This window comes from Hemibagrus wyckioides, linkage group LG07, assembly GCF_019097595.1.
Source record: "Hemibagrus wyckioides isolate EC202008001 linkage group LG07, SWU_Hwy_1.0, whole genome shotgun sequence".
NCBI classification, from domain to species: Eukaryota; Metazoa; Chordata; class Actinopteri; order Siluriformes; family Bagridae; genus Hemibagrus; species Hemibagrus wyckioides.
The window spans coordinates 30,890,859-30,916,066 of NC_080716.1; the positions used below are offsets into that span (position 1 = coordinate 30,890,859).

The 25,208-nt window shown below is 36.6% G+C and overlaps 1 protein-coding gene across 1 annotated transcript in view; it reads right to left on the reverse strand.

Annotated features, from left to right (window-relative positions):
* The window catches only part of LOC131356308 (carcinoembryonic antigen-related cell adhesion molecule 5-like), a 48,802-nt gene that overhangs the window by 18,237 nt on the left and 5,357 nt on the right, over nt 1-25,208 (reverse strand). The window contains exons 2-9 of the mRNA XM_058395210.1: nt 21,410-21,445; nt 20,753-21,016; nt 19,641-19,922; nt 17,712-17,984; nt 16,975-17,238; nt 15,988-16,260; nt 14,745-15,008; nt 13,734-14,006 (exon numbers count right to left, since the gene is read on the reverse strand). Coding sequence (XP_058251193.1) covers nt 13,734-14,006; nt 14,745-15,008; nt 15,988-16,260; nt 16,975-17,238; nt 17,712-17,984; nt 19,641-19,922; nt 20,753-21,016; nt 21,410-21,445 — 1,929 coding nt within the window. The remainder of the gene's footprint in view (nt 1-13,733; nt 14,007-14,744; nt 15,009-15,987; nt 16,261-16,974; nt 17,239-17,711; nt 17,985-19,640; nt 19,923-20,752; nt 21,017-21,409; nt 21,446-25,208) is intronic.

Consider the following 25,208-nt stretch of genomic DNA (forward strand, 5'->3'; position numbering starts at 1 on the left):
GAGCTGCTCTCTGTTCTCAGGCCTCTAACACGTCTCTGCTCTGTGTGCAGTAACAAAAATGGAAATGTAGGTATTATGAGGCATTTTCTCAGTAAGTCTAATTAATGCTAACAGATTTTGTTAAAACCTTTATGTATACAGGAAACACCATCAGAAGATACAGATTCCAACAATACAGACTCATGTACATTTACATTTATAGTGTTTAGCAGACGCCCTTATCTGGAGTGTCGTACAAAAGTGCTTTGAGGTCTCTATCAGTGAATACATTCACCACTGGTTCACTAGGTTACAGACTTCAGTCTAAAACTCTGTTGGGAGGAATTCAGGAATTCAGTTTGTTACTTGTTTTTTTTTGTAAAGGTTGAGTCCCCAGTAGTTACTTTAGTTAGCAGCCTAAATTTAGCTAGTATAATATTGCCAGTAATGGTAATAGAATTGTGTTCCTAATAAAGTGGCTAGTGAGGGTATGGTCAGAGATCTCATCACTCTGAACACACTGAAAAGTTATGTATTACTTTCCCACGGTTATTTTCACACCACCTGTCCTTTTTCACACCTACGTTTGCACCACAACATGAAAATAGAAATAAACCACATCCGCGAGCTGCTCTCTGTTCTCAGGCCTCTAAACGGTCACTGCTCTTTGTCTGTACAAGACTAATGAAGTGTTTGCTTCTGAACAATTATTGCTTTTATTTCTTACACAGAAACATAAATAATCATAAGTGACTTTTTTTAAGTACTATGTATTAGTTTGGTATTAGTGTGTATTAGACTCAACCTGCTGTACTGAGTTTTTCTGCACAGACCATAATAGTAACAAAAGGCATTATCTCTGTAAGTCTAGTTAATGCTAACATGGTTTTATTCAACCCTTTCTTTAAACAGGAAGATGACCATCAGGTACAGACTCCAACAATACAGACTCCTTTACTCTCATTAAATGATTTAAACCCTGTGTTTTAAACTCACTCTACTTGTACTCTTACCTGTTGAACTATCATAGTTACTGAGAGTAGATACACATCAAACTAAACCCTTCTCATAACAGATATGGAGACACTGATCCACCTGAGCAGTCATGCTGAAGTACACACAATGTCCTAATCACACAATAAGATCATCACTCAGGACATTCAGACTGCAGATGAACAACTTTATACCCCACCACTCACTCTAATGAAGACACAAAGAGAACATTTACTCACAGAGCATCACAGAGAGTGGACTGAGCTCCATCCTGTCCCTCTAATGACTGACTGACTGACAGAGCAGAAGTGTGAGTTAAAGCCTTACCACTTTACCACTTCCTGTGTTCTAACAGAGAGAGAGAGAGAGAGAGAGAGAGAGAGAGAGAGAGAGAGAGAGAGAGAGAGAGAGAGAGAGAGAGAGAGAGAGAGAGAGACCCCACCCCATCATCTGACTATGACCCCTCTTGAGTGTAGATGATTGGTTTGATATTCGACACACTGGATAGAAGTTATTTTTACGTCTAACAGGTGCATGAAGTAGAAATATGAACAATCAATTTATTTCAAATATTGTTATTGTCAGTTGTGGTGTGTGGTTGTCTGTCATAGCATAATGTTCATATTGCTGTTATAGTGTACTGTCCAAGTTGTTTGATTCTTTGACAATTGTTCTTGAATCTTTCAAAAACTAAATTAAAATAAAAACCTAGTCAATGCCATCCTCCTATGAAAATGTAATCATAACTAGCGAGTTTGTCCAAGTGGAGTTGCCGTACAGAGCTGTGTAACAAGTGCTCGCGCATGCGCAGTTCAGATCAGACAGCGGTTCTCCTCCATGCTCGAGTCTCCTGCTTGTAGTCCATGTGATGTTCTGCTCTTGTCAGGACCGTGTTACAGCAAGACAAAAGTCACAACTCATCCAGATAGTTGAAGACACTTAAGGTAAGATCAACTAAGTTCCGATTATAAATGTACTTAGTGTTAGCTTTATATTGTAGACTTCTGGAAGAAAGTATGTCCGGGGGCGGGGCTAGGGGGAAACAGATCCCCAAACAGAGTTGGACACAACACCGGCATTACTTTTGAAAACTGCCACAGCAGAAGAAAATCCTCACAACTGTAACGTTAGCAGAAGAGACTGAACAAGCTTTGTCTAAATAACTAAGCGCTAGGCAACTAACACGTCGAGCTAGCATTAGGGCTAATGTTAGCTAGCTACAAATGTTGGTGCCAGGTTAGCTAGCTAGCACGTTAGCCGTCCTACATAACGGTCATGTTAAATCAAGCAGAAACGAGCTAACGGCACCGTTACAGTTGGGAATATTTTCTTCTGCTATGGCAGTTTTCTAAAGTAATGCCCGGTTAGCTCCTAACGCTAACTCTGACTGAAACCAGCGTTTAGCTAACGGTAGCTAGTTACCATGATGGGACAAAGCTAGCTGTTGGATAGATGTTTTAATTTTGTCCTCTTTTGGTCAGAGCAGCGTGTCGCAGCAGGTTAGAGTACAGTTGTTGTACAAGGGATTCAAACCTTGATATTTTATACTAATATGTGGACTTGGTGTATGAATACAGGTGTCTTTACACATAGAGACTATTTAAACGGTTATTATTGGGTTTACGGAAGTGACGTCTTTGGTTCGTGAAGGTTTCCGGTTATCTTTTGCACACATTCAAAAACATCGGCGTGAGGCCGTTTATATGGCGTCAAATGATGTGTATATGCTGCCTTTATATTGTTTATATATTTTGTTTACATTTTTGTAAAATCACTTTTGTAATTGAAGTTAAGCTGTGTTTATTTGTATCTTTATAGATTTTGTTTGTTGTATGTTGCGGGACTTTTATTTTGAAGCCTCGGTTCCGGGTCTCGTGCAGATGCTGATTTAGCGGGAGGGTTTTTAGTGAAGAAAGTTAGCGGTAAGCACGGACATTATGGATGCTCTGATAAAAGTTTATTCTAGTCATAAAAAGAACTTAAACTATCATAAAGAAGATTTAAAGACTATTTCCCTTTCTCACAGCATGCAGCCAACGAGGTATTTGTTTATTTGTCTGTATTTTCTGTCTGTAAACTGCCATTGCTTCTGTTCCTCACGCTTTCACTGTGTGTCAAGATAATGTGTTTGTTGTGTTTTGTTGTTACTGTGTTTAGTTTTCACGGTGGATTTGAGGAAAAGTCTTCAAATAAACCAGTAACAGGAGAACCGTGTGTGAGTGTGTGTGTGTGTGTGTGTGTGTGTGTTCAGTACAGATCAGTTCTGGGTGTTGAGGAGTCACAGACAGGTGATGTTGTCTTGTAGTTGGTGATCACCTGTATGTCCTGCCACATGTGCTGCGTATCTCCACTGTCCTTATAGTGGTCATGGATTCTCTGGACATGTGCTCTCTGCCTCTTTTGTGACTCGGGACAGTTTGGCCCTTGCTGTTTTTAAGGCCGTCTTGTCCCCTGATCTGAAGGCGGAGTCTGTAGACTTCAGCAGCACCTTTGCGGTCATCCACGGCTTCTGGTTGGAGTGTGTGGTGATGGTCTTGGAGACGGTCATGTCATCAATACACTTGTCGATGTAGCCGGTCACTGATGCCGTGTTCTCCTCCAAGTTGATAGTCTCTGTTGGTTGCAGCCTCCCTGAACATATTCCAGTCAGTGAACTCAAAACAGTCCTGAAGAGCAGAGGTGACTCCTGCTGACCAGGTTTTCTACTGTTTCAGAACCGGTTTAGAGCGTCTGACCAGCGGTCTGTATGCTGGAATCAACATCACATAGATGTGGTCTGAGTAGCCGAGGTGGGGGCGGGGCTCCACATGGGACGTGCCAGGAATGTTTGTGTAAACAAGATCCAGTGTGTTAAGTCCACATGTCCATAGAATTTAGAGAGAGTACTGATTTGAGACTTCTCCGGCGATAATAAACAGACCGTCGGGGTCAGCATTCTGCAGATCGCTAATAGCCCCATAGAGTTCACAGCAACATGGCAACAAACTTCACCTCACCTTCAGAGACATTTCTGAACACAGAAAATAATTACGTTTGAAATAGGTGAATGTGCCGTTATTATGTGTTTGTTATTGTTTACATTTATGAAATGGTCTATATAGAATTGTTTCTTTTTCCTCTCTTGCAGCTGCAGTAATGAAATGGAGCAAAGACACAGCCGAGGAGACGATCAAACAACATGCTTCAGATCTCCTTAATCATGCAGCAGTGAGAGAGAGAGGGATTGGTGTTTATTTATTAATTGTTATTCACTGCAGTGTGAGGTAACTTTCAGTTTTCTCACACACACACACACACACACACACACACACACACTTGCTGAACTGTACATCATTACACTCCCTTCACAATTTTCCCACATTTCTTTTTAGACTGCTGCTACAACAATAAAACACAATGATCTGTTTTTCTGTTAACTGTGTATTGTGTTTACATCCACAGCATTTTACTATTGCACTTTATTCATTACAAAACTGTGTAGTGGTCAGTGCTGCACTGTCCCTGGTCAGTTATTGTACTGTACTGTACTGTCTTGCACTGTTTACACACATGCACTTTATGTAGTACTGTGTAGGTCTGTGTAGTGAACTTAGTTCTGTGTTGTCTCCTGTAGTTGTGTGTTTTATGTAGCACCATGGTCCTGGAGGAACGTTGTTTCATGTTACTGTGTACTGTACCAGCTGTATGTGCTTCAAATGACAATAAAAGCTACTTGACTAAACACCAGTGACCTGGAGTCCCAGTTAATGACGTCCGCTCGTAACAATGAGTCTAAAGTCTTTACTTATGGTTTAGTAACTGGATACATGGAAATTATTTTAACTCATTTCAGCACTTTTCAACACTCTACACAGTTCTGGAGCACATTATTCTCACACCAGTCTCTTCACTACACAAATCTTTTCTGATTGGCTCATAACAGATCCATCATAACAGGAGAAACTTCCTATTGGACGATCAAATAAAAACTGTTACAGCAATTACATTTCACATAACTGAACACGTTCATACTCAATATATCCTTCTTACTGTATTATATTTATGTATAATTTCATATTAAGAAACTAAGTCATGTAATTTTTATCTAAAAATGTAACTATCTAAATGTACATTAATTTCTCACTGTCTACTTTATTTATTATTATATATTTATTGGTGCAATTATTAAAATCAGCCAATCATGTAGCAGCAGCACAATGCCTACACTCATGCAGTAACACACACACACACACACACACACACACCAGTCTGTATAGATTACACAAACAAAAAGAAACCCTTGTTGGTGAGAGAGGTCAGAGGAGAATGGTCAGACTGCTTGGAGCTGACAGGAAGGCTACAGTAACTCAGTATGTGGGGGTCAGTGATTGAAAAGTGAAACTAAAATGTCTTTGACTCCCTCTAGTGGTAACTGCTGTATGGTTTTAATCCTGACTAAAACTGGAATGTATGGAAACAACATTAGTTCCTATGACAGGCTTTCTGACAGTTTTAATGTGTATGTTTGTATAAGGTTAGAGTTTTAACTTCACCATATTGATGTGCTGAAATGTGTTATATTCACCTGCTCTCAGTGTGTGTCTCGTCCCTGCAGCAGATTATAACTTCTTTTTATTATAATTGGAGCAATCAAATGAGTCCATTTATTGACCTCCACCTTTCTGCTACACCTGTACAGGTATGTTAACTCTCACAGATGTTTTGTGTATGTTTTTTGATGGTTTTGTGATTTAGCCCGTGGATTACCAATAGCCTGATGGTGGATTTATCTTTTTTCTCTCTCTCGGAGTAATACACTTTTCACCATTTTAATACACATTCCCTATTCCAAAAATTTCATTCATCACATACAAAATCATACACAGTACGACATGTAGTGAAATGCTTTTTACGACTGTCCTACATTTGAAGAAGAAAAGAGTAAAAATTAAAGTGTATGGACATGAAAAATAAAGGGATATAGTTAAAAATGTAAAAAGAAAAATAGGGAAAATTAAATGTAGAAATTGAAGACAAAAATAATTGAGAAAAACCAGTAGTTATCGGATATGCATATGTATATGAATATTAATATGTATATAACATAAATATAAACAGTAAATATAATATAAAAATATAAAATTAAAATATAATAAAATATATAAAATATAAAATAATATAGTATAATATATAGAAAGATACAATATATACATATATGTAGATGGACACATTTAAATGGTATGACAATAAATACAGTATGTACAGTACAGTGTCCATATGTAAGATATATATATATATATATATATATATATAAATATATATTTATTTAAGATAAATATGGGGGTAAATCCAGAAAGTCCAGGTTCTAGGTGTTCTGGTTGAGGGCCTGAATGGCCTGCAGGAAGAAGCTCTTCCTCATTCTCTCTGTGTTTGCCTTCAAGGAACGGAAACTTTTTCCTGACCTCAACAGAGAGAAGAGTCAATTGTTGGGATGGCTGAGGTCCTTCATTATCTTCCTGGCCTTGGTTCAGCACCCCTTGCTGTATATGGTGTCCAGATCAGGAAGCTCAGTACGGATGGTACGCTCGGCTGATCGCACCACCCTCTGGAGAGCTTGCCTGTCCTGCTTGGTGCTGTTTCCAAACCAGGCTGATGAAAGGCTATTCCTGAAGAAAGTGGGTAAAAAAGTGTTTTTAATCCCCAGACACATGAAAATGTTTATGGAATTTTAATTAATATTATTTTTTTATTGCTCCCCAATAAGCTTGTGTAACGCTGTGTAAATAAGTTAAATGTTAAATATATCTGTAAAGTTCCTACATAAATGTGCACAGCGCCCTCTATCTGTTGAATGATGGTATATTGGAGTGAAATCCAGGGTTTCTCCCAGCAGGTTTAATGGGACATGCTGTGGGTAAGCTGTGTGCTTTGAGAGGATTAAAATGACTAATCACTTAAACGACATTCCTTCATATCTGATGACACTGTATAATCAAAGCTGATTTATGTTGATGTTTAGAATAATAAATAAACGTTCTCTCTTCTTTACTTTAAACATCAATAGTAACACACTGTAAACACAGTTCCAGACATCCACCGATCTCTCTATTACAAAGACATGTCTCAGGTTTTCTGTATCTGTAGACCAGCAGGTGGAAAAGGAATATTTTATCAAACTTATTTAAATAGCTGAGATGTTAATGTTGTCCCGCACACAGCCGCTAGATGGCGCCGCGAGCTCGTGCAGTGCTGCCGGAAGTGACACGTGCATGAAACCAACGTATTTATGAATGCAGTATTTTGTTCAGTGATTGTTTAAGGACATTTCATGTTTTCAGTCTTTATACAGTCCATAATGCAGCTGGGATTACTATCCAGTTTAATCACAGCAAACTCTTCTGTGTTGATATCAGGATAAACTGAGGTCTAAGAACACCAGAGGAAATTCATCAAATAAATTTGTTCCCTCTTGCTGTTTTTTGTTTGTCATTACTTAAAAACATAGACACACTATTACGATATACAATGATATACAGTAAAGAAGTACAAGAAGGATCAGAATCTCCCCCAAATCCACCAAAACACTCAGCCTCAGAGCAACAGCCTTAGAGGATCACTCAAGAATTTCCCTGTGAACTGCAAGGATAATAACAAGTTAAGATAAAACCTGTTCTTTATACCATATGAGGAAATGTGGGCATGTCTTAAAATCCATATATTGATAGTTAGAATAATGTTCTTCCAGCTCATGTACACAGATTCACTTTCAGAGATTTTGTGAATGCATAATATCTGTATTCCATTTCCAACGCTTTATTAAAATAGGTATTGTGCATGCATAAAACTTTAATACAAACATTATTTAAGCTACAAACAAAGTCATGTCAGGACATTTATGAACACAGTGAGATGAGTTACAAAGCATCAGGTCATTTGTAAAGACAAAAATATGAACAATAAAAATTTTCAATTGTGTGTGTGTGTGTGTGTGTGTACCAGCAGAACAACAGATCATATGACATCATCATTGATCCAGGACTTGTAGAACAAAAAAGTAAATAATTCTTCATCTTAAACTTTACTTTCATCTTAATTCGTTCATCAGTGAAGTTTTGTACATCAACAAGATTAACTTACTTTCTGTTAGAAAACAGTGACGGCCTTACAGACTTCACTCACGTTTCCAAAAACCAACCAAAAGCACTGAAGTGTAAGTATATGAGAAAAAGAAAAATAAACAATTTTAGTAAAATATGTAAATGAGCCACAAACATAAATTAATGTACTTTCAGTGGAATTAGTATATGAGTAACAGAAAAATCTGTATTTTAGACTCTCGTTTCTGACCTTATTTTTCTTGTACTTGTATAGCATGTATCCAGGTGAAAGTGCATTAATACAATTATATTTACTATGAATTATATATTTTTAAATGTTTTAAAATATGCAAATGTGCCACATGTATATATACATAGACTCTACTCCTGTGTACAGGAAGGGGATGAGTAGACTCTACTCCTGTGTACAGGAAGGGGATGAGTAGACTCTACTCCTGTGTACAGGAAGGGGATGAGTAGACTCTACTGCTGTGTACAGGAAGGGGATGAGTAGACTCTACTGCTGTGTACAGGAAGGGGATGAGTGGACTCTACTGCTGTGTACAGGAAGGGGATAAGGAGACTCTACTGCTGTGTACAGGAAGGGGATGAGTAGACTCTACTGCTGTGTACAGGAAGGGGATGAGTAGACTCTACTGCTGTGTACAGGAAGGGGATGAGTAGACTGTACTTTCTGAGGAAGCTCAGATGCTTTAATGTTTGCAGTAAGATGTTGGAGATCTTCTACCAGTCTGATGTTGTGAGTGCTGTCTTCTTTGCAGCATTATGCTGGGGAGGCAGCATTAGAGCCGGAGAAGCAAGGAAGCTGAACACACTGATAAAGAAGACTGGCTCTGTACTGGGATGCTCCCTCAACTGTTTTGATGTGATCGTGGAAAAGAAGACACTAAACAAACTAATGTCCATCCTGGACAATGCATCACATCCCCTCCATGACTTATTGGTCAAACAGCTGCAGCAAGGACCGGTACAGGAGAATAGTTCATCACTGTACCAGGATGTTATTGTGTCTGTTCCTTAAATAAGTGCATTGGGCTTCTGTTGGTGGGATTCTGTTTACTGCACTGCTGCTAATCACTATATAATTACACTGATGCAGATTATTGTGGATGATCATATCTACTGTGCTGCATATCTGTTGTTAATACTTGCACTGATACAGTTATATTTATTTTAATTTATAATTTTATATGATATTAGAGATTACATTTATTTACTCTTGATTATTTCTTATATTATTAACCATATATTATTCTTTTTCATCAGCTGTAATGTGTAAATTTTTCTTTGAGATTATCTATCTATCTATCTATCTATCTATCTATCTATCTATCTATCTATCTATCTATCTATCTATCTATCTATCTATCTATCTATCTATCTATCTATCTATCGGTTTTCCTTCTATCTGTTTGATAACTGTAGCTTCATCAGAACAGACACATGGCTCACTGCAGAGAGAAAGAAAGAGACAATAAATAGATTTATAAATACATTTCTCCTGATATTGCTGTCACTGATGTTACAAACTAGTTAACTTGTTGGCAAAAAATCAGTTATTCGCTGTCAGTATTTTGCGTGTTCATAGTTAACTCTATAATAACTGTCCATGTAGACGGAAATAATGGAAAGTTATCTAAACAGCTTCCAAACAAACATGGATGAACTCTTACAGATTCTGTGAGCTGGGGTTTTGTGTACATGGATACTGTAACTGCTGGATGATAAAATCTCTCTAATGTACCTTTTAATCTTTCTTACTTCATGGTGTTTGGTTTGTTTTATGCTGTAAATGTCATGAGTCTTACCTCCATGTTGTGCTTTACTGCTGAATAGACAGTATCATCAGCCACACTGGCCTTTTCTAGTGGAAATCAGATATCATGAATTAATTTCCTGAAATATTTCAACTTAAATTATTACACAGAAAATGATCTTTATATTATATCATACACAAGTAAAATACATTAGACCACAGCAGTGTTGAATTCTGGATTCTGATTGGTCAGAAGGTGTTGATTAATTTTCTATAACAGAGGCTCTGACAAAAGTGCAGCTGAAAATCACAGGTTTAAATTAATGTGCTTGTTCTAATACCTTAAAATTTCTTTAGGGGGACGTGTTTTTATTATTCAAAAAACATGTTAATATGGACTTTTGTGTAAGAAGTTTATTTAATATTTATGGAAGGAGTCTCCAGTGTCAGCGTGGTGTTAAATTTTTAAAACATATTCAAAAAAATGTTAAAAGATTTAAGACATTTTCTGACATTGGAAAATCTTTAACACAGAGGAAGTTATACTCTATAACTGGACAGATAGCAGATTTTTGTCTTATTCACTTCAAGAGGCTGGTAAGAGAATGACTGTTTATACTGTACATGCTGTAAAATTAAATAATGAAGCTGCTGTGGTTAAACACTTTGGGGTGTGCTGTAGTAACAAGTAGGGCGTAGGGCGCATGAAATAAAACTGCTTCATTTTGCTCTACCTTTAATTTTCGTTGCTTTTTTCTTTGGTTTTAGTTCAATCTCAGCATAAGTCACATCAGCATCAGCACCTGCAGTATCTGAGAAACAAAACCATACAATGATCTATAGCTTTTTTATACATCAGTCATAACATCAGTCATTATCAGTCTCTAGATTATGACCTCAGACGCTTGGATGCAGTTTGTTAATAATACAAATGATTGACTGTGCTGAAGACTTCAAGTGTTCATTGTTGTAGCGTTAAAAATACTCTACCATTGTTCCTGTTTGTCTTCTTTTTCTTTATGACCTGTGCGTAAGTGGCTTCATTGCTCTGAGCTGCAGCTTCACCTGAACACAGTGCAGTGTGTTAGTCTCTACAAGACACTTCTGTACTTTACTGTACAGAGTTAATCTATAGATAAATCCCCTAAAGCAAGAGGAAATGTCTGAAAGGAAATAAAGCTACCTGTTCCACTTGTATCTGCCTCATGCACAGTGGCATGAATATTAGCACTTCCTACAGGAAACAGAACAAAGTCTCAGAAAAATACTATAAGAAATACTGAAAAGATCTTCGAAGAACAAATGTAGATATAAACAGTCATTGAGACAGTGTCTGACCAGCCTGAAGTGTTGTGTGTCCTGACTGAGAGTCTTCAGCTCCTGACTGGATCTGATTCTGATCTGATGTCTGATTGGTTTTCTGCTGCTTTTCTATAGAGAGAGACCGATTCTACATCTGAACATTGTGTACATAGTGACAAGAACATTTTATATTTCTATTTTACACAGCCCTGATTACAGTATAATAAACAGAGTGTGTACAAAAGGTCACCTATACAATAGAAATAAAAAAAAACAAAACAAATATTAATGATGAATGCTATAACAATATGTATTACATGATATATAGTCTTTGGATTTAAATAGTGTTCAAAACTATTGGAATTTTTGTATTAGAAATTTATATTTTCAATACACTGAATTTGCTCTTAACACACATCAGCACTTCTGCCACACCATTCTGCTTCTTCTGAAATAGAATTTTGATTTAAATATGACTTTATAGCATGTTATGTGTATATAATAATATTCATGTGTAATATGACTTTGTAGTATTGTTTACATTATAGTTAATATTTTCTATATTTAGTATGTGTAAATAATTATTATTTACTTCAGAGTCTACACTGTATTTAAACTGTTTCTTGCACTGTAATCAGGAATCTGTAATCTCACAGAACAATACTGACTTTATTCCTTTATAATAATGAAATATTTTCCATGACTGTGTGATATAACAAATTGAGTTGCTTTATTTTTTTAAATTGTGTATATATTATACACGACATAGCTAAAGCAGTTATCAGACCTTTTTTTCTTTTGCAGGACCACAGCAGGATCATTAAGATCAGAATAGCGATGAACAAAAATCCCAAACCCACAACCAGTCCTACTGTTAAACCACTGGAACCTGAACCTGAAACTGAGGAGAGAAAAAGAGCAGCAATTAAACACAAAAACTCTGATATTAAAAAGAGAATTCAAATAAAAATAAATTCTGAAATGATTTCTCACGTCTGACTGAGATCCAGCTTTGGGGTGACTCTCCTCTCTCTGGGTGTTTACAGTGGTAGAAACCTTCATCTGACTTTGAGACAGTTTGGATGATCATCTCTCCTGTAGTCTGGTTCTGGAGAACTGATCCACCTTTATAGAAATCAGCTCGGAGGTTTGAGGGATTTGGGTTGTGATATAAACAGCGTAGAGTCAGAGGATGTCCCTCAGTCACAGGATGGACAGGACTCTCCAGGATCACATCACCATCTAGAACACAGAAAATCACAAAGAAGGAAATCCACACACTATGATGTGTCTGTAGATAATAAATAAAAGTTCTCTAATTTATCTGTAAATATCTTAAAACCCTTAAACCTGTGGAGTCTGCAGGTATTTAATTCAAGTCTGCAGAAAACTGCCTACACTAGCTCATGAGAAAACATTCAACTGAATTATGTTTGTATCAGTACAGAATTATAAAAATTACAGGTAATGTACTGAAAAAAAACCTCTGTCTTTCTGAACAGTTTTTTTAGATGTAAGTTGAGAGTTCTGAATATTTTCTAATGAAACCTTTCCCTTTTCCTTTAACATTAAACACACTCCATGAAGACTCACCATGCACTGTGATGTTGACAGGATTACTGTTTTCTCCAGATTCAGACTCACACCAGTAAACTCCAGTGTAGGATGTGGAGAGGAAGCTGATGTTACATGTAGATCCTGTAACTGATCCCCAGTGTGAACAATCTAACACTCTCTCACTGTGTGTGTATCGTCTCACTGTCCATCCAGTAGAGTTACTCTGGTCCTCACAGCTCAGTGGGAGAGAGTCATTAGTAAAGTGTTGAGTTCTGCTGGGATTGATGATCAGAGAGACTGGAGGAGATTCACCTTAAACACAGAATTTTAAAAAAACTAAAGTGGAAACATGCACAATAATAAGAACACAAGGAATTTGCTGTAAATTGAAAGTTTTTTATTTTTTTGTATTTTACCAAGAAAAAATACCCATAACAAGGGGTGAAGAAATCACAATATACAGAGGAACACAAGGAACATCATGACAATGATCCTCTACTAGCACTTAGGACTATATACATATGAACATGTTGCATTGATCTGATCTTACATTCACACTTTTCTATTCTATACTTCAACAGTTAATTGTCCTCACCAGTGATCCATAGTGGCTGTGGATTGCTGTACTGTGAGTGAAGGGCTGGTTCTCCTCTCTCTCCTCTGCACATATAAACTCCTGTGTGATTAAGAGCAGCAGGACTGAGAGTGTATTTGCCTCCAGATCCTCTGCTGCTGTCTGAGAGGAGCTCCACATACACGCTATAGCCACCATTATTATTTATTCCAGTTAAGCCGTCTCTGTAGGGAACAACTGTGTACCAGCTGAATGTCCAGTCTGTAGAGGAGTCTGTAACCTCACAGCTTAGAGTCACTGACTCTCCTTCAGTCAGCCAGCTCTGTGGAGATACACTCAGTACTGCCTGTGGTCTCTCTGTTACACAGGAAATACAAACAATTTTCTTTCAAGATTTATTTTTTACACATTAAGAATCTTTTCATGAATATCTATTTGCACATTTTCATGTCTCCAGAAATCCTCACAGACTCACCTGATACAGTCAGTGTAACAGCATCACTGGAGTGTGAGGAGCGTGAACCTCCTCTCTCTGTTCCTCTACAGGTGTATTTACCTGTGTGGGTCACTTCAACACCACTGATTCTGTACACCTGTCCACTACTGACAGGACTGTGTGAAGCATCTTTATACCAGCTGTACTGCCAGCTAGAGACACTTTCATCCTGTATGTCACATCTCAGAGTGACGGTCTCTCCACTCAACACCTGATTATCAGGATCTATGGATGCCACTGGTTTAGGTCTTGCTGTAGAATAATAGAGCATCTAAATTGTTATGATGAATGTGTCATCATGGTGTATAAAACCACACAACACAACATCTAGATCCAATTAAACACTACTGGACAGTGTAGGCTTCATAAAGTTAACTGAAATGAAAAATTATAATTAAGAATACAGCATGGGGCAGGTTTTGTGTAAAATTCTATTTTATTAATTACAGTAAATTTCTGCTTAACCCTTAAGACTTTACAACAGATTGTGGAGATAAGAAGTTATTATTCTATTCAATATAGTATGTTGGGTTTAGACTGTAATAAAATGAGAATTTATTTAGAAACAAAAACACCACTAAATCATTCTAAATGTATGTGTAGAGTCTGGTGGGGATGTGTCACAAATTCCTGTGACAGTTCTCACATTATAAGTCTTTTCCCCCTAAGCTACCTTTTTTACACACTCTTTCAATAAATACATAAAAAATGCAGCTTTCATGTTACAGTAGAACTGCAAAACATAAACTCCTTTGTCCTGAAGAGTTTTACATGTCAGAAAACAGAAAGTTAAAGCTTTACCTCAGTTTTTTTATTTGTTAATGAAAATGTTTAGCATTGGATCTCACCAGCAACAAATGACAAATACTTTTAAACATATGTATTTCACAATTATTTTAAACATTCTGGAATAACAAGGAATTACATTAATTAAGCAATATTTTTTATTACCCCTTCAAACATGTAAAAGAGGAGAAAATGATGACATACCTCTCACTGTAATCTTGACAGGATCACTGATCTTTGTGTAATAGTTTCCCCTGAATGCCCAACACTGGTACTCTGTTTCTCCTGCATTAACGACTGTCACTTTAAGTGTGTTCTCTTGTTCCCTGTTCAGATTCTGTAACTGATTACTTTTGCGCCAGTAAAACTCCCATCCAGTCTCCTGCTGCAGCTCACAGCTCAGAGTGACGGTGTCTCCAGTGTAGACGGAGCTCTGAGGAGTCACTCTCACAGTCGGTTTGGGTTTTGCTGTTGGTATGAAATGATGAAGGAGTCAGAGCTGCTTTTCACTTTACAACATAAGCAGTAGATTCACTGTGTCTAACAGATGCTTTGTGTCTAAAACAAACATTTATATTTAACATTTGATACCAGATGTTACAGTTGTATGTTTTCTTACACGGTTGGTATTCAGTATATTTTCTTTGTAACAAAGTTAATGATTGGATTGAAGTGTAGAATTTGCTGATTTTAGATTGTTATTTTATGGATCCTGCACTAATCCTGCACCACCATCTGAACAGATCTGCATCTTTTTAAAAATGAGCAAAAACATGACTTCCTACAGTAAAGCCATTGGAGACAGGTGTTATATAATATTATAAACTATATGCTAAAATATTATAAAGTATTCAAATGACCATAGATATTAATAACTAGAAATATAGCCAACAGAACAGAAGTAAATCAGGGATTATTTCCCCGGCAGTGTTAGTGTGCAAATTTAATATAAAATCCAGATGCTACTGAAAAAGACATGATGATGAATCTTGTGAAAGAAATTGGTGTCTGCTAGAAACAGGGACTCAGTTACTGACAGCTCAAAATCTGAACCCTAAAAATAATAACATTTCATTGTCTGTACCGCTTATCTTATCTATCCTTGGGTCACGGGGAGCCTGTTCCTATCTCAGGTGTCATCGGGCATCAAGGCAGGATACACACTGGACGGAGTGCCAACCCATCGCCGGGCATACACACACTCACGCAATCACACACTATAGACAATTTAGAGACTCCATTCAGCCTAGAAGCATGTCTTTGGACTGTGGGAGGAAACTGGAGCACCCGGAGGAAACCCTTAAAGCACAGGGAGAACATGCAATCTCCACACACACAGTGAGCCTCAAACCTAGGATGCTGGAGGTTTGAGACAAATGTGATAACCACTAAGCCACTGTGCCGCCATAACATTAACATATTACATAAACAATAAAAACAGACTCACCTGATACAGTCAGTGTAACAGCATCACTGGAGTGTGAGGAGCGTGAACCTCCTCTCTCTGTTCCTCTACAGGTGTATTTACCGGTGTGGGTCACTTCAACACCACTGATACTGTACACCTGTCCACTACTGACAGGACTGTGTGAAGCATCTTTATACCAGCTGTACTGCCAGATAGAGACACTTTCATCCTGTATGTCACATCTCAGAGTGACGGTCTCTCCACTGAACACCTGATTATCAGGATTTATGGATGCCACTGGTTTAGGTCTTGCTGTAAAATAATAGAGCATCTAAATTGTTATGATGAATTTGTCATCATGGTGTATAAAACCACACAACACAACATCTAGATCCAATTAAACACTACTGGACAGTGTAGACTTCAAAAAGTTAATTGCAATGAAAAATTATAATTAAGAATACAGCATGGGGCAGGTTTGGCGTAAAATTCTATTTTATTAATTACAGTAAATTTCTGCTTAAGACTTTACAACAGATTGTGGAGATAAGAAGTTATTATTCTATTCAATATAGTATGTTGGGTTTAGACTGTAATAAAATGAGAATTTATTTAGAAACAAAATCATTTCTAAATGTATGTGTAGAGTCTGGTGGGGATGTGTCACAAATTCCTGTGACAGTTCTCACATTATAAGTCTTTTCCCCCTAAGCTACCTTTTTTACACACTCTTTCAATAAATACATAAAAAATGCAGCTTTCATGTTACAGTAGAACTGCAAAACATAAACTCCTTTGTCCTGAAGAGTTTTACATGTCAGAAAACAGAAAGTTAAAGCTTTACCTCAGTTTTTTTATTTGTTAATGAAAATGTTTAGCATTGGATCTCACCAGCAACAAATGACAAATACTTTTAAACATATGTATTTCACAATTATTTTAAACATTCTGGAATAACAAGGAATTACATTAATTAAGCAATATTTTTTATTACCCTTCTAACACATGATGAAAATGATGACATACCTCTCACTGTAATCTTGACAGGATCACTGAACTCTGTGTAGTAGTTTCTCCTGAATGCTCGACACTTGTACTCTGTTTCTCCTGCATTATCGACTGTCACTTTAAGTGTGTTCTCTTGTACCCTGTACTGATTCTGTAACTGATTATTTCTGTACCAGAGAAACTCCCATCCAGTCTCCTGCTGCAGCTCACAGCTCAGAGTGACGGTGTCTCCAGTGTAGACGGAGCTCTGAGGATTCACTCTCACAGTCGGTGTGGGTTTTGCTGTTGGTATGAAATGATGGAGTCAGAGCTGCTTTTCACTTTACAACATAAGCAGTAGATTCACTGTGTCTAACAGATGCTTTGTGTCCAAAACAAACATTTATAAATATTTGATAAAAGATGTTACAGTCGTATGTTTTCTTACACGGCTGGTATTCAGTTTATTTTCTATGTAACTAAGTTCATGATTATAATATTATAAACTATATGCTAAAATATTATAAAGTATTCAAATGACCATAGATATTAATAACTAGAAATATAGCCAACAGAACAGATGTGAATCAGGGATTATTTCCCCAGCAGTGTTAGTGTGCAAACTTAATATAAAACCCAGATGCTTCTGAAAAAGACATTATGATGAATCTTGCTATCTACTAGAAACAGGGACTCAGTTACTGACAGCTCAAAATCTGATCCATATAAATAATATTAACATATTAAATAAGAAATAAAAACACCCACAGACTCACCTGATACAGTCAGTGTAACAGCATCACTGGAGTGTGAGGAGCGTGAACCTCCTCTCTCTGCTCCTCTACAGGTGTATTTACCTGTGTGGGTCACTTCAACACCACTGATTCTGTACACCTGTCCACTACTGACAGGACTGTGTGAAGCATCTTTATACCAGCTGTACTGCCAGATAGAGACACTTTCATCCTGTATGTCACATCTCAGAGTGACGGTCTCTCCACTGAACACCTGATTATCAGGATCTATGGATGCCACTGGTTTAGGTCTTGCTGTAGAAACATAATAGAGCATCTAAATTATTATGATGAATGTTTCATCATGGTGTATAATGATGACATCAGTGGAATAGTAAGCAGTTTGCTTTTATTAACACTGTCAGTTAATTTACAGATATGGGGGGGCACAAAATAATCTGAACACCCATTTGTATAGGGGTTAATATTACTTGTGTATGCTGCTGTGAAAAAAATACATGATGAAATAAATAAATAATAATAATAAATAATCATTTGTTTATGTTTTATTAATATATATATATTGTCTAGGATGCATGCCAGTATAAAACAAGTTGTGTTCATCAGTGGTTGATTTAAAGGAGAAGTTCACTTCCAGAACATAAATCTACAAATAATTTCCTCACCCCCTTGTCATTCCAGATGTTCATGTCTTTCTTCCTTCATCTGTAAAGAAATGATGTTTTCTGAGGAAAACATTTCAGGATTTTTTCCATATAGTGGACTTCAATGGTGCCGCGAGTTTGAACTTCCAAAATGCAGATTAAATGCAGCTTTAAAGAGCTCTAAACCATCCCAGACCAGGAAGAAGACTCTTATCTAGAGAAATGATTGGTCATTTTCTTATTTCCATTGAAGTCCACTATATGGAGAAAAATCCTGAAATGTTTTCCTAAAAAACATCATTTCATTAAGACTGAAGAAAGAAAGACATGAACATCTTGGATGACAAGGGGGTGAGGAAATTATCTGTAGATTTTTGTTCTGGAAGTGAACTGCTCCTTTAAGACATTGTTGAAATGTTGGATCATATTTTCCCACATAAACCCAGTCTTCATTATTAAAACAGTTTCAGTATCACACACACACACACACACACACACACACACACACACACACAAACACACACACAAACACACACACACACACATGAATTTTTACAAAGTTCTAACAGTTATTCCATTCAATATAATATGTGGTGTTTAGACTGTAATAAAGTGAGGAAATGATTTAGATTGCTCAGATTTCTCTATATTTTATATTATAGTTTCAGTAATGAAACACTCTAACACTGTTATAGAAAAATACTGAGTGATGTGCTGGTGTTATGAAGCTGAGTTTCTGTTTCCACCTGGAAGTAGAGATTATATTCTTATAACAGCATGTGTCAATGATTACAATATAATTTATTCATGAATGACACCCTGTACTTTTCATCCATTTCTAGTTACATTTACTGTTGTGGAATGTCTGCAAAACAAGTTAGTTCCTGTTCTTGTCACATTATGGGGCTGGAGGCAGTAGAAGTGCCGAAATTACAAGTACAAGTGTAGAAATTCATTAATTTACAGAGAAAAAGAGAAACTATAAAGTGGATAGAGGAATGAAGCAAAAACAAACACTAGGTCAGTGCTGTGAAAGACATACACATGGGTAACAACAGTTGAAGACAAAGACATGGTGAAACAAAGGATCTTAAATACACAGACAAATCAAGTGTGAAACTGAAAACAGGTGAGAATAACCCAGACACATTAGAACAACAACCAATGACAGGACAGGGGCGGAGAAAAGACATGAATCAGAATTATTTTAAACGTTCTTAAATAAAAATAGAATTACAATAAATACAACATTTTTCTTACCCCTTCTTATATACGGCGATAAAAAGAGGAAAAATTCATGACATACCGTTCACTGTAATCTTGACAGGATCACTGAACTCTGTGGAGTAGCTGGACTGTGTGTTGTAGTTTCTCCTGATTGCGATACACTTGTACTCTCTTTCTCCTGCATTATCGACTGTCACGTTAAGTGTGTTCTTTTGTTCACTGTTCAGATTCTGTAACTGATTATTTCTGTACCACTGAAACCCCCATCCAGTCCCCTGCTGCAGCTCACAGCTCAGAGTGACGGTGTCTCCAGTGTAGACGGAGCTCTGAGGAGTCACTCTCACAGTCGGTTTGGGTTTTGCTGTTGGTATGAAATGATGAAGGAGTCAGAGCTGCTTTTCACTTTACAACATAAGCAGTAGATTCACTGTGTCTAACAGATGCGTAGTGTCTAAAACAAACATTTATATTTAACATTTGATACCAGATGTTACAGTTGTATATTTTCTTACACAGCTGGTATTCAGTTTATTTTCTTTGGAACAAAGTTCATGATTAGATTAAAGTGTAGAAACACTGTATTTACTGATTTCAGATTTTAGATTTTTTATAGATCCTGCACAAATCTGTACCACCATCTGAATATATCTGAAAGAAAAAAGTTATTTGCTGAATATTTGTGAAACAGTCCTGTAATTGATAAAACTGGATTCTGGAAACAGCCACACATGATGAATAATCAGGTCATTTCAACCTTTATATATAGAGCACTTTTTAATAAAAAGAATTGACCCAAACTTTTAATTACTTTTAGTTAGACAGGTAAACAAAGACAGTTAATGGACTTATGTATAATAATAATAATAATAATAATAATAATAATAATAATAATAATAATAATAATAATAACCTATTAAGGACCTATTCAGAAGGCAAAGATAAAAGAAGGTGAAAAAAGAAATATTTAGAAGGTGGCTATTGAAGAAGCTGTGCACAGAGAAAGGTGCTCAGAGAGTGACGTCACATGGATGCTACTGAAAAAGACATGACTGTGATCATTTTTATGAAAGAAATTGGTGTCTACTATAGATAGAAAAGTGAAAATCAACATTAAATAAACAACTCAACATCTGAACCCTAAAAAATAATGTTAACATATTAAATAAGAAATAAAAACACTCACAGACTCACCTGATACAGTCAGTTTAACAGCATCACTGGTCTCTGAGCTCTGAGAGTCTCTCCCCTTTATACTGCAGGTGTAGGTACCACTGTCAGAGACTTTAACAGACTGGATTATGAACACCTGCATTGTCTTGTCTTCATTATTATTTTTCTTCCAGCTGTAAGTCCACTGAGTGTCTCCTCCTCCCTGTATGTCACATCTGAGAGTAATTCTCTCTCCAGTGAACACATGTGTATCAGGCGTTATGGACACCACAGCTTTAGGACTCCCTATAAAACATTCTGTTGTTAATAAACCTTACATAAAGTCATTCCCAAGTCTATACTACTAATATCATGTTTAGAGTGAGTGTGAGTACATGTTTTTGTTACTTGTTGATACTGATATGTGTAACCTGCTTAATATTAAGAAATCAGGGGCATCATGGAGCATTTTATTTAGCACTAGTGATGTCAGTTGCTCTCTTGTGCTGCTGTCATTAAACTTGTGCTGTTTTATATTTAATATGTTAAGGTATTTACTCAGCATAAAACATTGCATTTATAAACTGCATTTACAAACTTAACACCATTTATAAACAATGAACAAATTAATAAATTTCATCGGCCACAAAACAAGTTAAATCTGCAGACAATATAAAGAATAAAGTATATATAAATCACCTTGAGCCTGGGCCACTGGTATAAGTGAAATCAGCACTAAAAAGGAAACAGAAACAGAACATGACATAAATATATTAATAAGTTGGATTTTATTAAGGGTCTGTACACTCTTGTTGGAGTAAGAGATTCTGGTCCATTTGCTCATTCGGATGTGGTTCCACTTTACTGGTTATCTCTTGTCCACCTAAAGTCAGGACCATGAAGGAGAAAATTCCTAATAAATGAACTGTAATATTTTATATTTGATAATTAATTCTAATGTAATTAGCTATTATCTATCTATAAAAGTAATATCATCATTTCTTTACTTAAAAACTCAATTAATTACAGGCTAATCTATTTATCTTACACCTGCACTGTGATGGTAATGGTTCAGTGTGAGCTTGTGTAAGTCCCAGAAACAATTATTGCACTTATTATTAACATGGAAATAATAATTATTGATAATTAGTAAATAATAAAATGATTAGTGAATATTTTAAAATAAGTTAAGAATAATAGTTATGCATTAGTTCATTAATTACAGATTCTCTTCTCATGACAGATATGGATACACTGATCACAAAGAAAAAATAAATGCCCTGCTGGAAGAGGTCAGAATAGAAGACTGGCCAGAGTGTTTCTGGCTTCAGAATGTGTGTGTGTGTATGTGTGTGTGTGTGTGTGTGTGTGTGTGTGTGGTTGTCTATGTGTGTGTCTGTGTGTGTGTGTGTGTGTGTGTGTATTGAATTCTGTATTTCCTGATCTGTGATACTACAGGAGACCCAGCAGATGGTGCTGTTCTTTTTCTTTTTAGAAGATGTGTGTGAATGTGGAGACAAATAGAGGCTAGCTCAGGTGCCTTTCTTAAATTTAATGCATCTTGTAGTCAGTGGATTAAGATTCACTTGATCATTACAGATAAAACCAGCATTATTCATTTTAGGGTAAATTAAAATTGTATTTATTTATTTTTTATGTGCTAACTAAATTTGCATAATTGGCAAAGAATAAAAATTATACCTCATAATTCATGTGCACTTGAATATCATTTTTAATATGGAAATTCAGATAATCATCCCTATTCATTCATTCATTCATTCATTCATTTATTTAATTTATTAGCATTTTCCATTTTCTTTGTTTTGCTTTGTTGTATTTTGGAATATTAGTCTGCTTGTCAGATATATGAAAAAGTGTGTTAGAGTGTGTGATGCTGATTAATGATGAATCATAAAATTGCTGCTAGAAAATTATTGACCACTGGGTCATACAGAGGATTAGTAACATATGTAGATGTGTTTTAAAGGTTTAGTGAAAATGTCATTTTTATCCATTGGCTTATTGCAGTTTTTGCACTGTAGGTGATATTTTGCGGCTGGTTATGGAAAGTCCATTATAATAACTAAAGTCAGTAACATCACAAAGAGAAAGAATTAAAAGAGTCCATTAGGATAGAGGACCAATTTGTAGGTTGTTTTAGGTTAAAAATCATGTTTTAGGGATGGTCTGGAGGAATATCAGACATCAGACAACATAAACAGTAAATTGTGGACAACAGAACTTTGTGTTATGGACACTGAGGGAAGAATGGACTGAAGGAAACCTTCACATATTAGACACTTTACTTGAAAGTCAGGTTGGAGCTAATGACAGATGACATTTCTACCTGGATATCAGCACCAAATATACACCTGGGTAAAAGAGTGAATGAGTGACCCAACTCATCACTGACCTTCTAGCTTACAATATCAGACCCCTTTCTCTTTCCCACTTACAGGTGAGATCTGGATCACCAAAAGACTCTGTAGTGGGAGAAATTGACTAGTGGTCACCCTCCATACAGAGATAGACAGTGTGGGGTTAGGCTTCAGTTTATGGTGAGGTTTTAGGTTAGATTTATGATACTCATTCATTAGAAGAGAAATATATCATTTAACAGAGTACAAAATGGCCCAGAACATTAGACCTTCCATTGCAAAAGAGGAAAATCTTATAAAACAAAACACCTAAAAGAAGGAAATGCTAAAAGAGTTCAGGAAGGATAAAGCCAAGGAAAGTAGTGAGGCAGCAGACCAAACACTGCATCTGTTCACTGATAACACTGTTACTGTTCTGTGTGTGTCAAGTCAAGAAGCTTTTATTGTCATTTCAACCAACCAGTATGCTCTGAATTGCCAGTGTGGGGATTGATGGTAAGCACCAGGGGAGGTTCGTGTAAACAAAATCCAGCATGTTCGCCCCTCTCATTGCAAGGTTCACATGTTGATGGAATTTAGAAATCCCCAAGTTGAATGGTTGAAGTCTCCGGTTATAATAAACAGTCCATCGGGGTGAGCACTCTGCAGCTCATAGCCCCATAGAGTTCACACAGTGAGTCCTTATCTTTGGCACTTATGGGAATGTACACTTTGACAATGAAAACAGTGGTGAATTCCTGTTGTAAATCAAATGACCTGCATCTAACAGTCACAACTCCAGTGATGAGCAGCAACTAGAAACAAGCACAGAGTTCTTGCACCATTCTGTGTTGATGTTAACACACATGCCACCACCCTGAGTCTTACCACATAAAGCTTGACTAATGATAACTGTTTGTTTCCACACAAACCATTTCTCTTATTTTTAAGCAACCAAACAGTGCACATTTAACATACAGCTAGTGCACATCAGTGCTGAATTTAACAAGACATGATACACATAAGACAACTAGTTGACCTAGAAAAATAGGAGCACTCTGCTGAAACTGCCATCTTCACCATCTTGGATCTCCAGAATGTTGGTGATAATTGTTTAGTGATAGTAAATAATGATTAGTGCTGTGTATTAGTTTGGTATTAGTGTGTATTAGAGTGAATTTGCTGTGCTAATGACTGACTGACAAACAGAGCAATGGTTTGGATTACAGCCTTACCACTTCCTGTTTGCTCATGGAGAGAGAGAGTGCAGAGAGAGAGAGAGAGAGAGAGAGAGAGAGGATAGACACATGTACACTAATCAGTCATTAGATGTGTATGTCCCCCTTGTGCCATCAGAACAGCTCTGACTGTCAAAGCATGAACTCCACAAGCCCTCTGAAGGTGTGCTGTGGTATCTGGCACATAGACATTTACAGCAGATCTTTTAAGTCCAGTAAATTGCAAGGTCAGGCCTCTATTCCAGAAAACAGGAGACATTTATTAAAAGTGTAACATGTCTATATTGAGTTTAGTTTAATATTTCAATTAAGTAGTTATGAATTAATCTTTTGGGGCACATGTCACTACTCCTTATTTCTCTCTTCTTGTCTTCTGCTATTTTAAGATTTTCATGATATTTTTGCCAGACTTTTCCTTAAAAATGTCAAATCAACTAGGTTAAGACGATGGACTTGAAATAAATATATAGTTATATTAAATAAATAAATATAGTTGCAGGCAACGATGATCAGGCCCAAGCAATGGTGCCATCGCCACCCAGGCGCACCAGACAAAGTAGGCACAGTGGGTACATGCATTTAAAGGGGAAATACCAAAAGAACAAGAGTGACAATTTGGGTCTAATGTAAGTGATCACAGAAATGTACACTGATGGCAAAAAGACAACTGCCTCTCCATCTAAACTATATAAGTGGAAAAGTGACAGTTTGGCTGTAATGAAACAGATCATAGCAATGTCCAGTGATGTCAAAAGGGACAATGACTCTCCCTAGAGACAATAACTATATTTCTATATCAGTTTTTATATATATAGAGTCACCCAGAAAAATGTATACACATTTCAGGAAAAGAAAAATTTGTATAAATATTTTATTACTAAATTTATTGCTATATGTTATAGA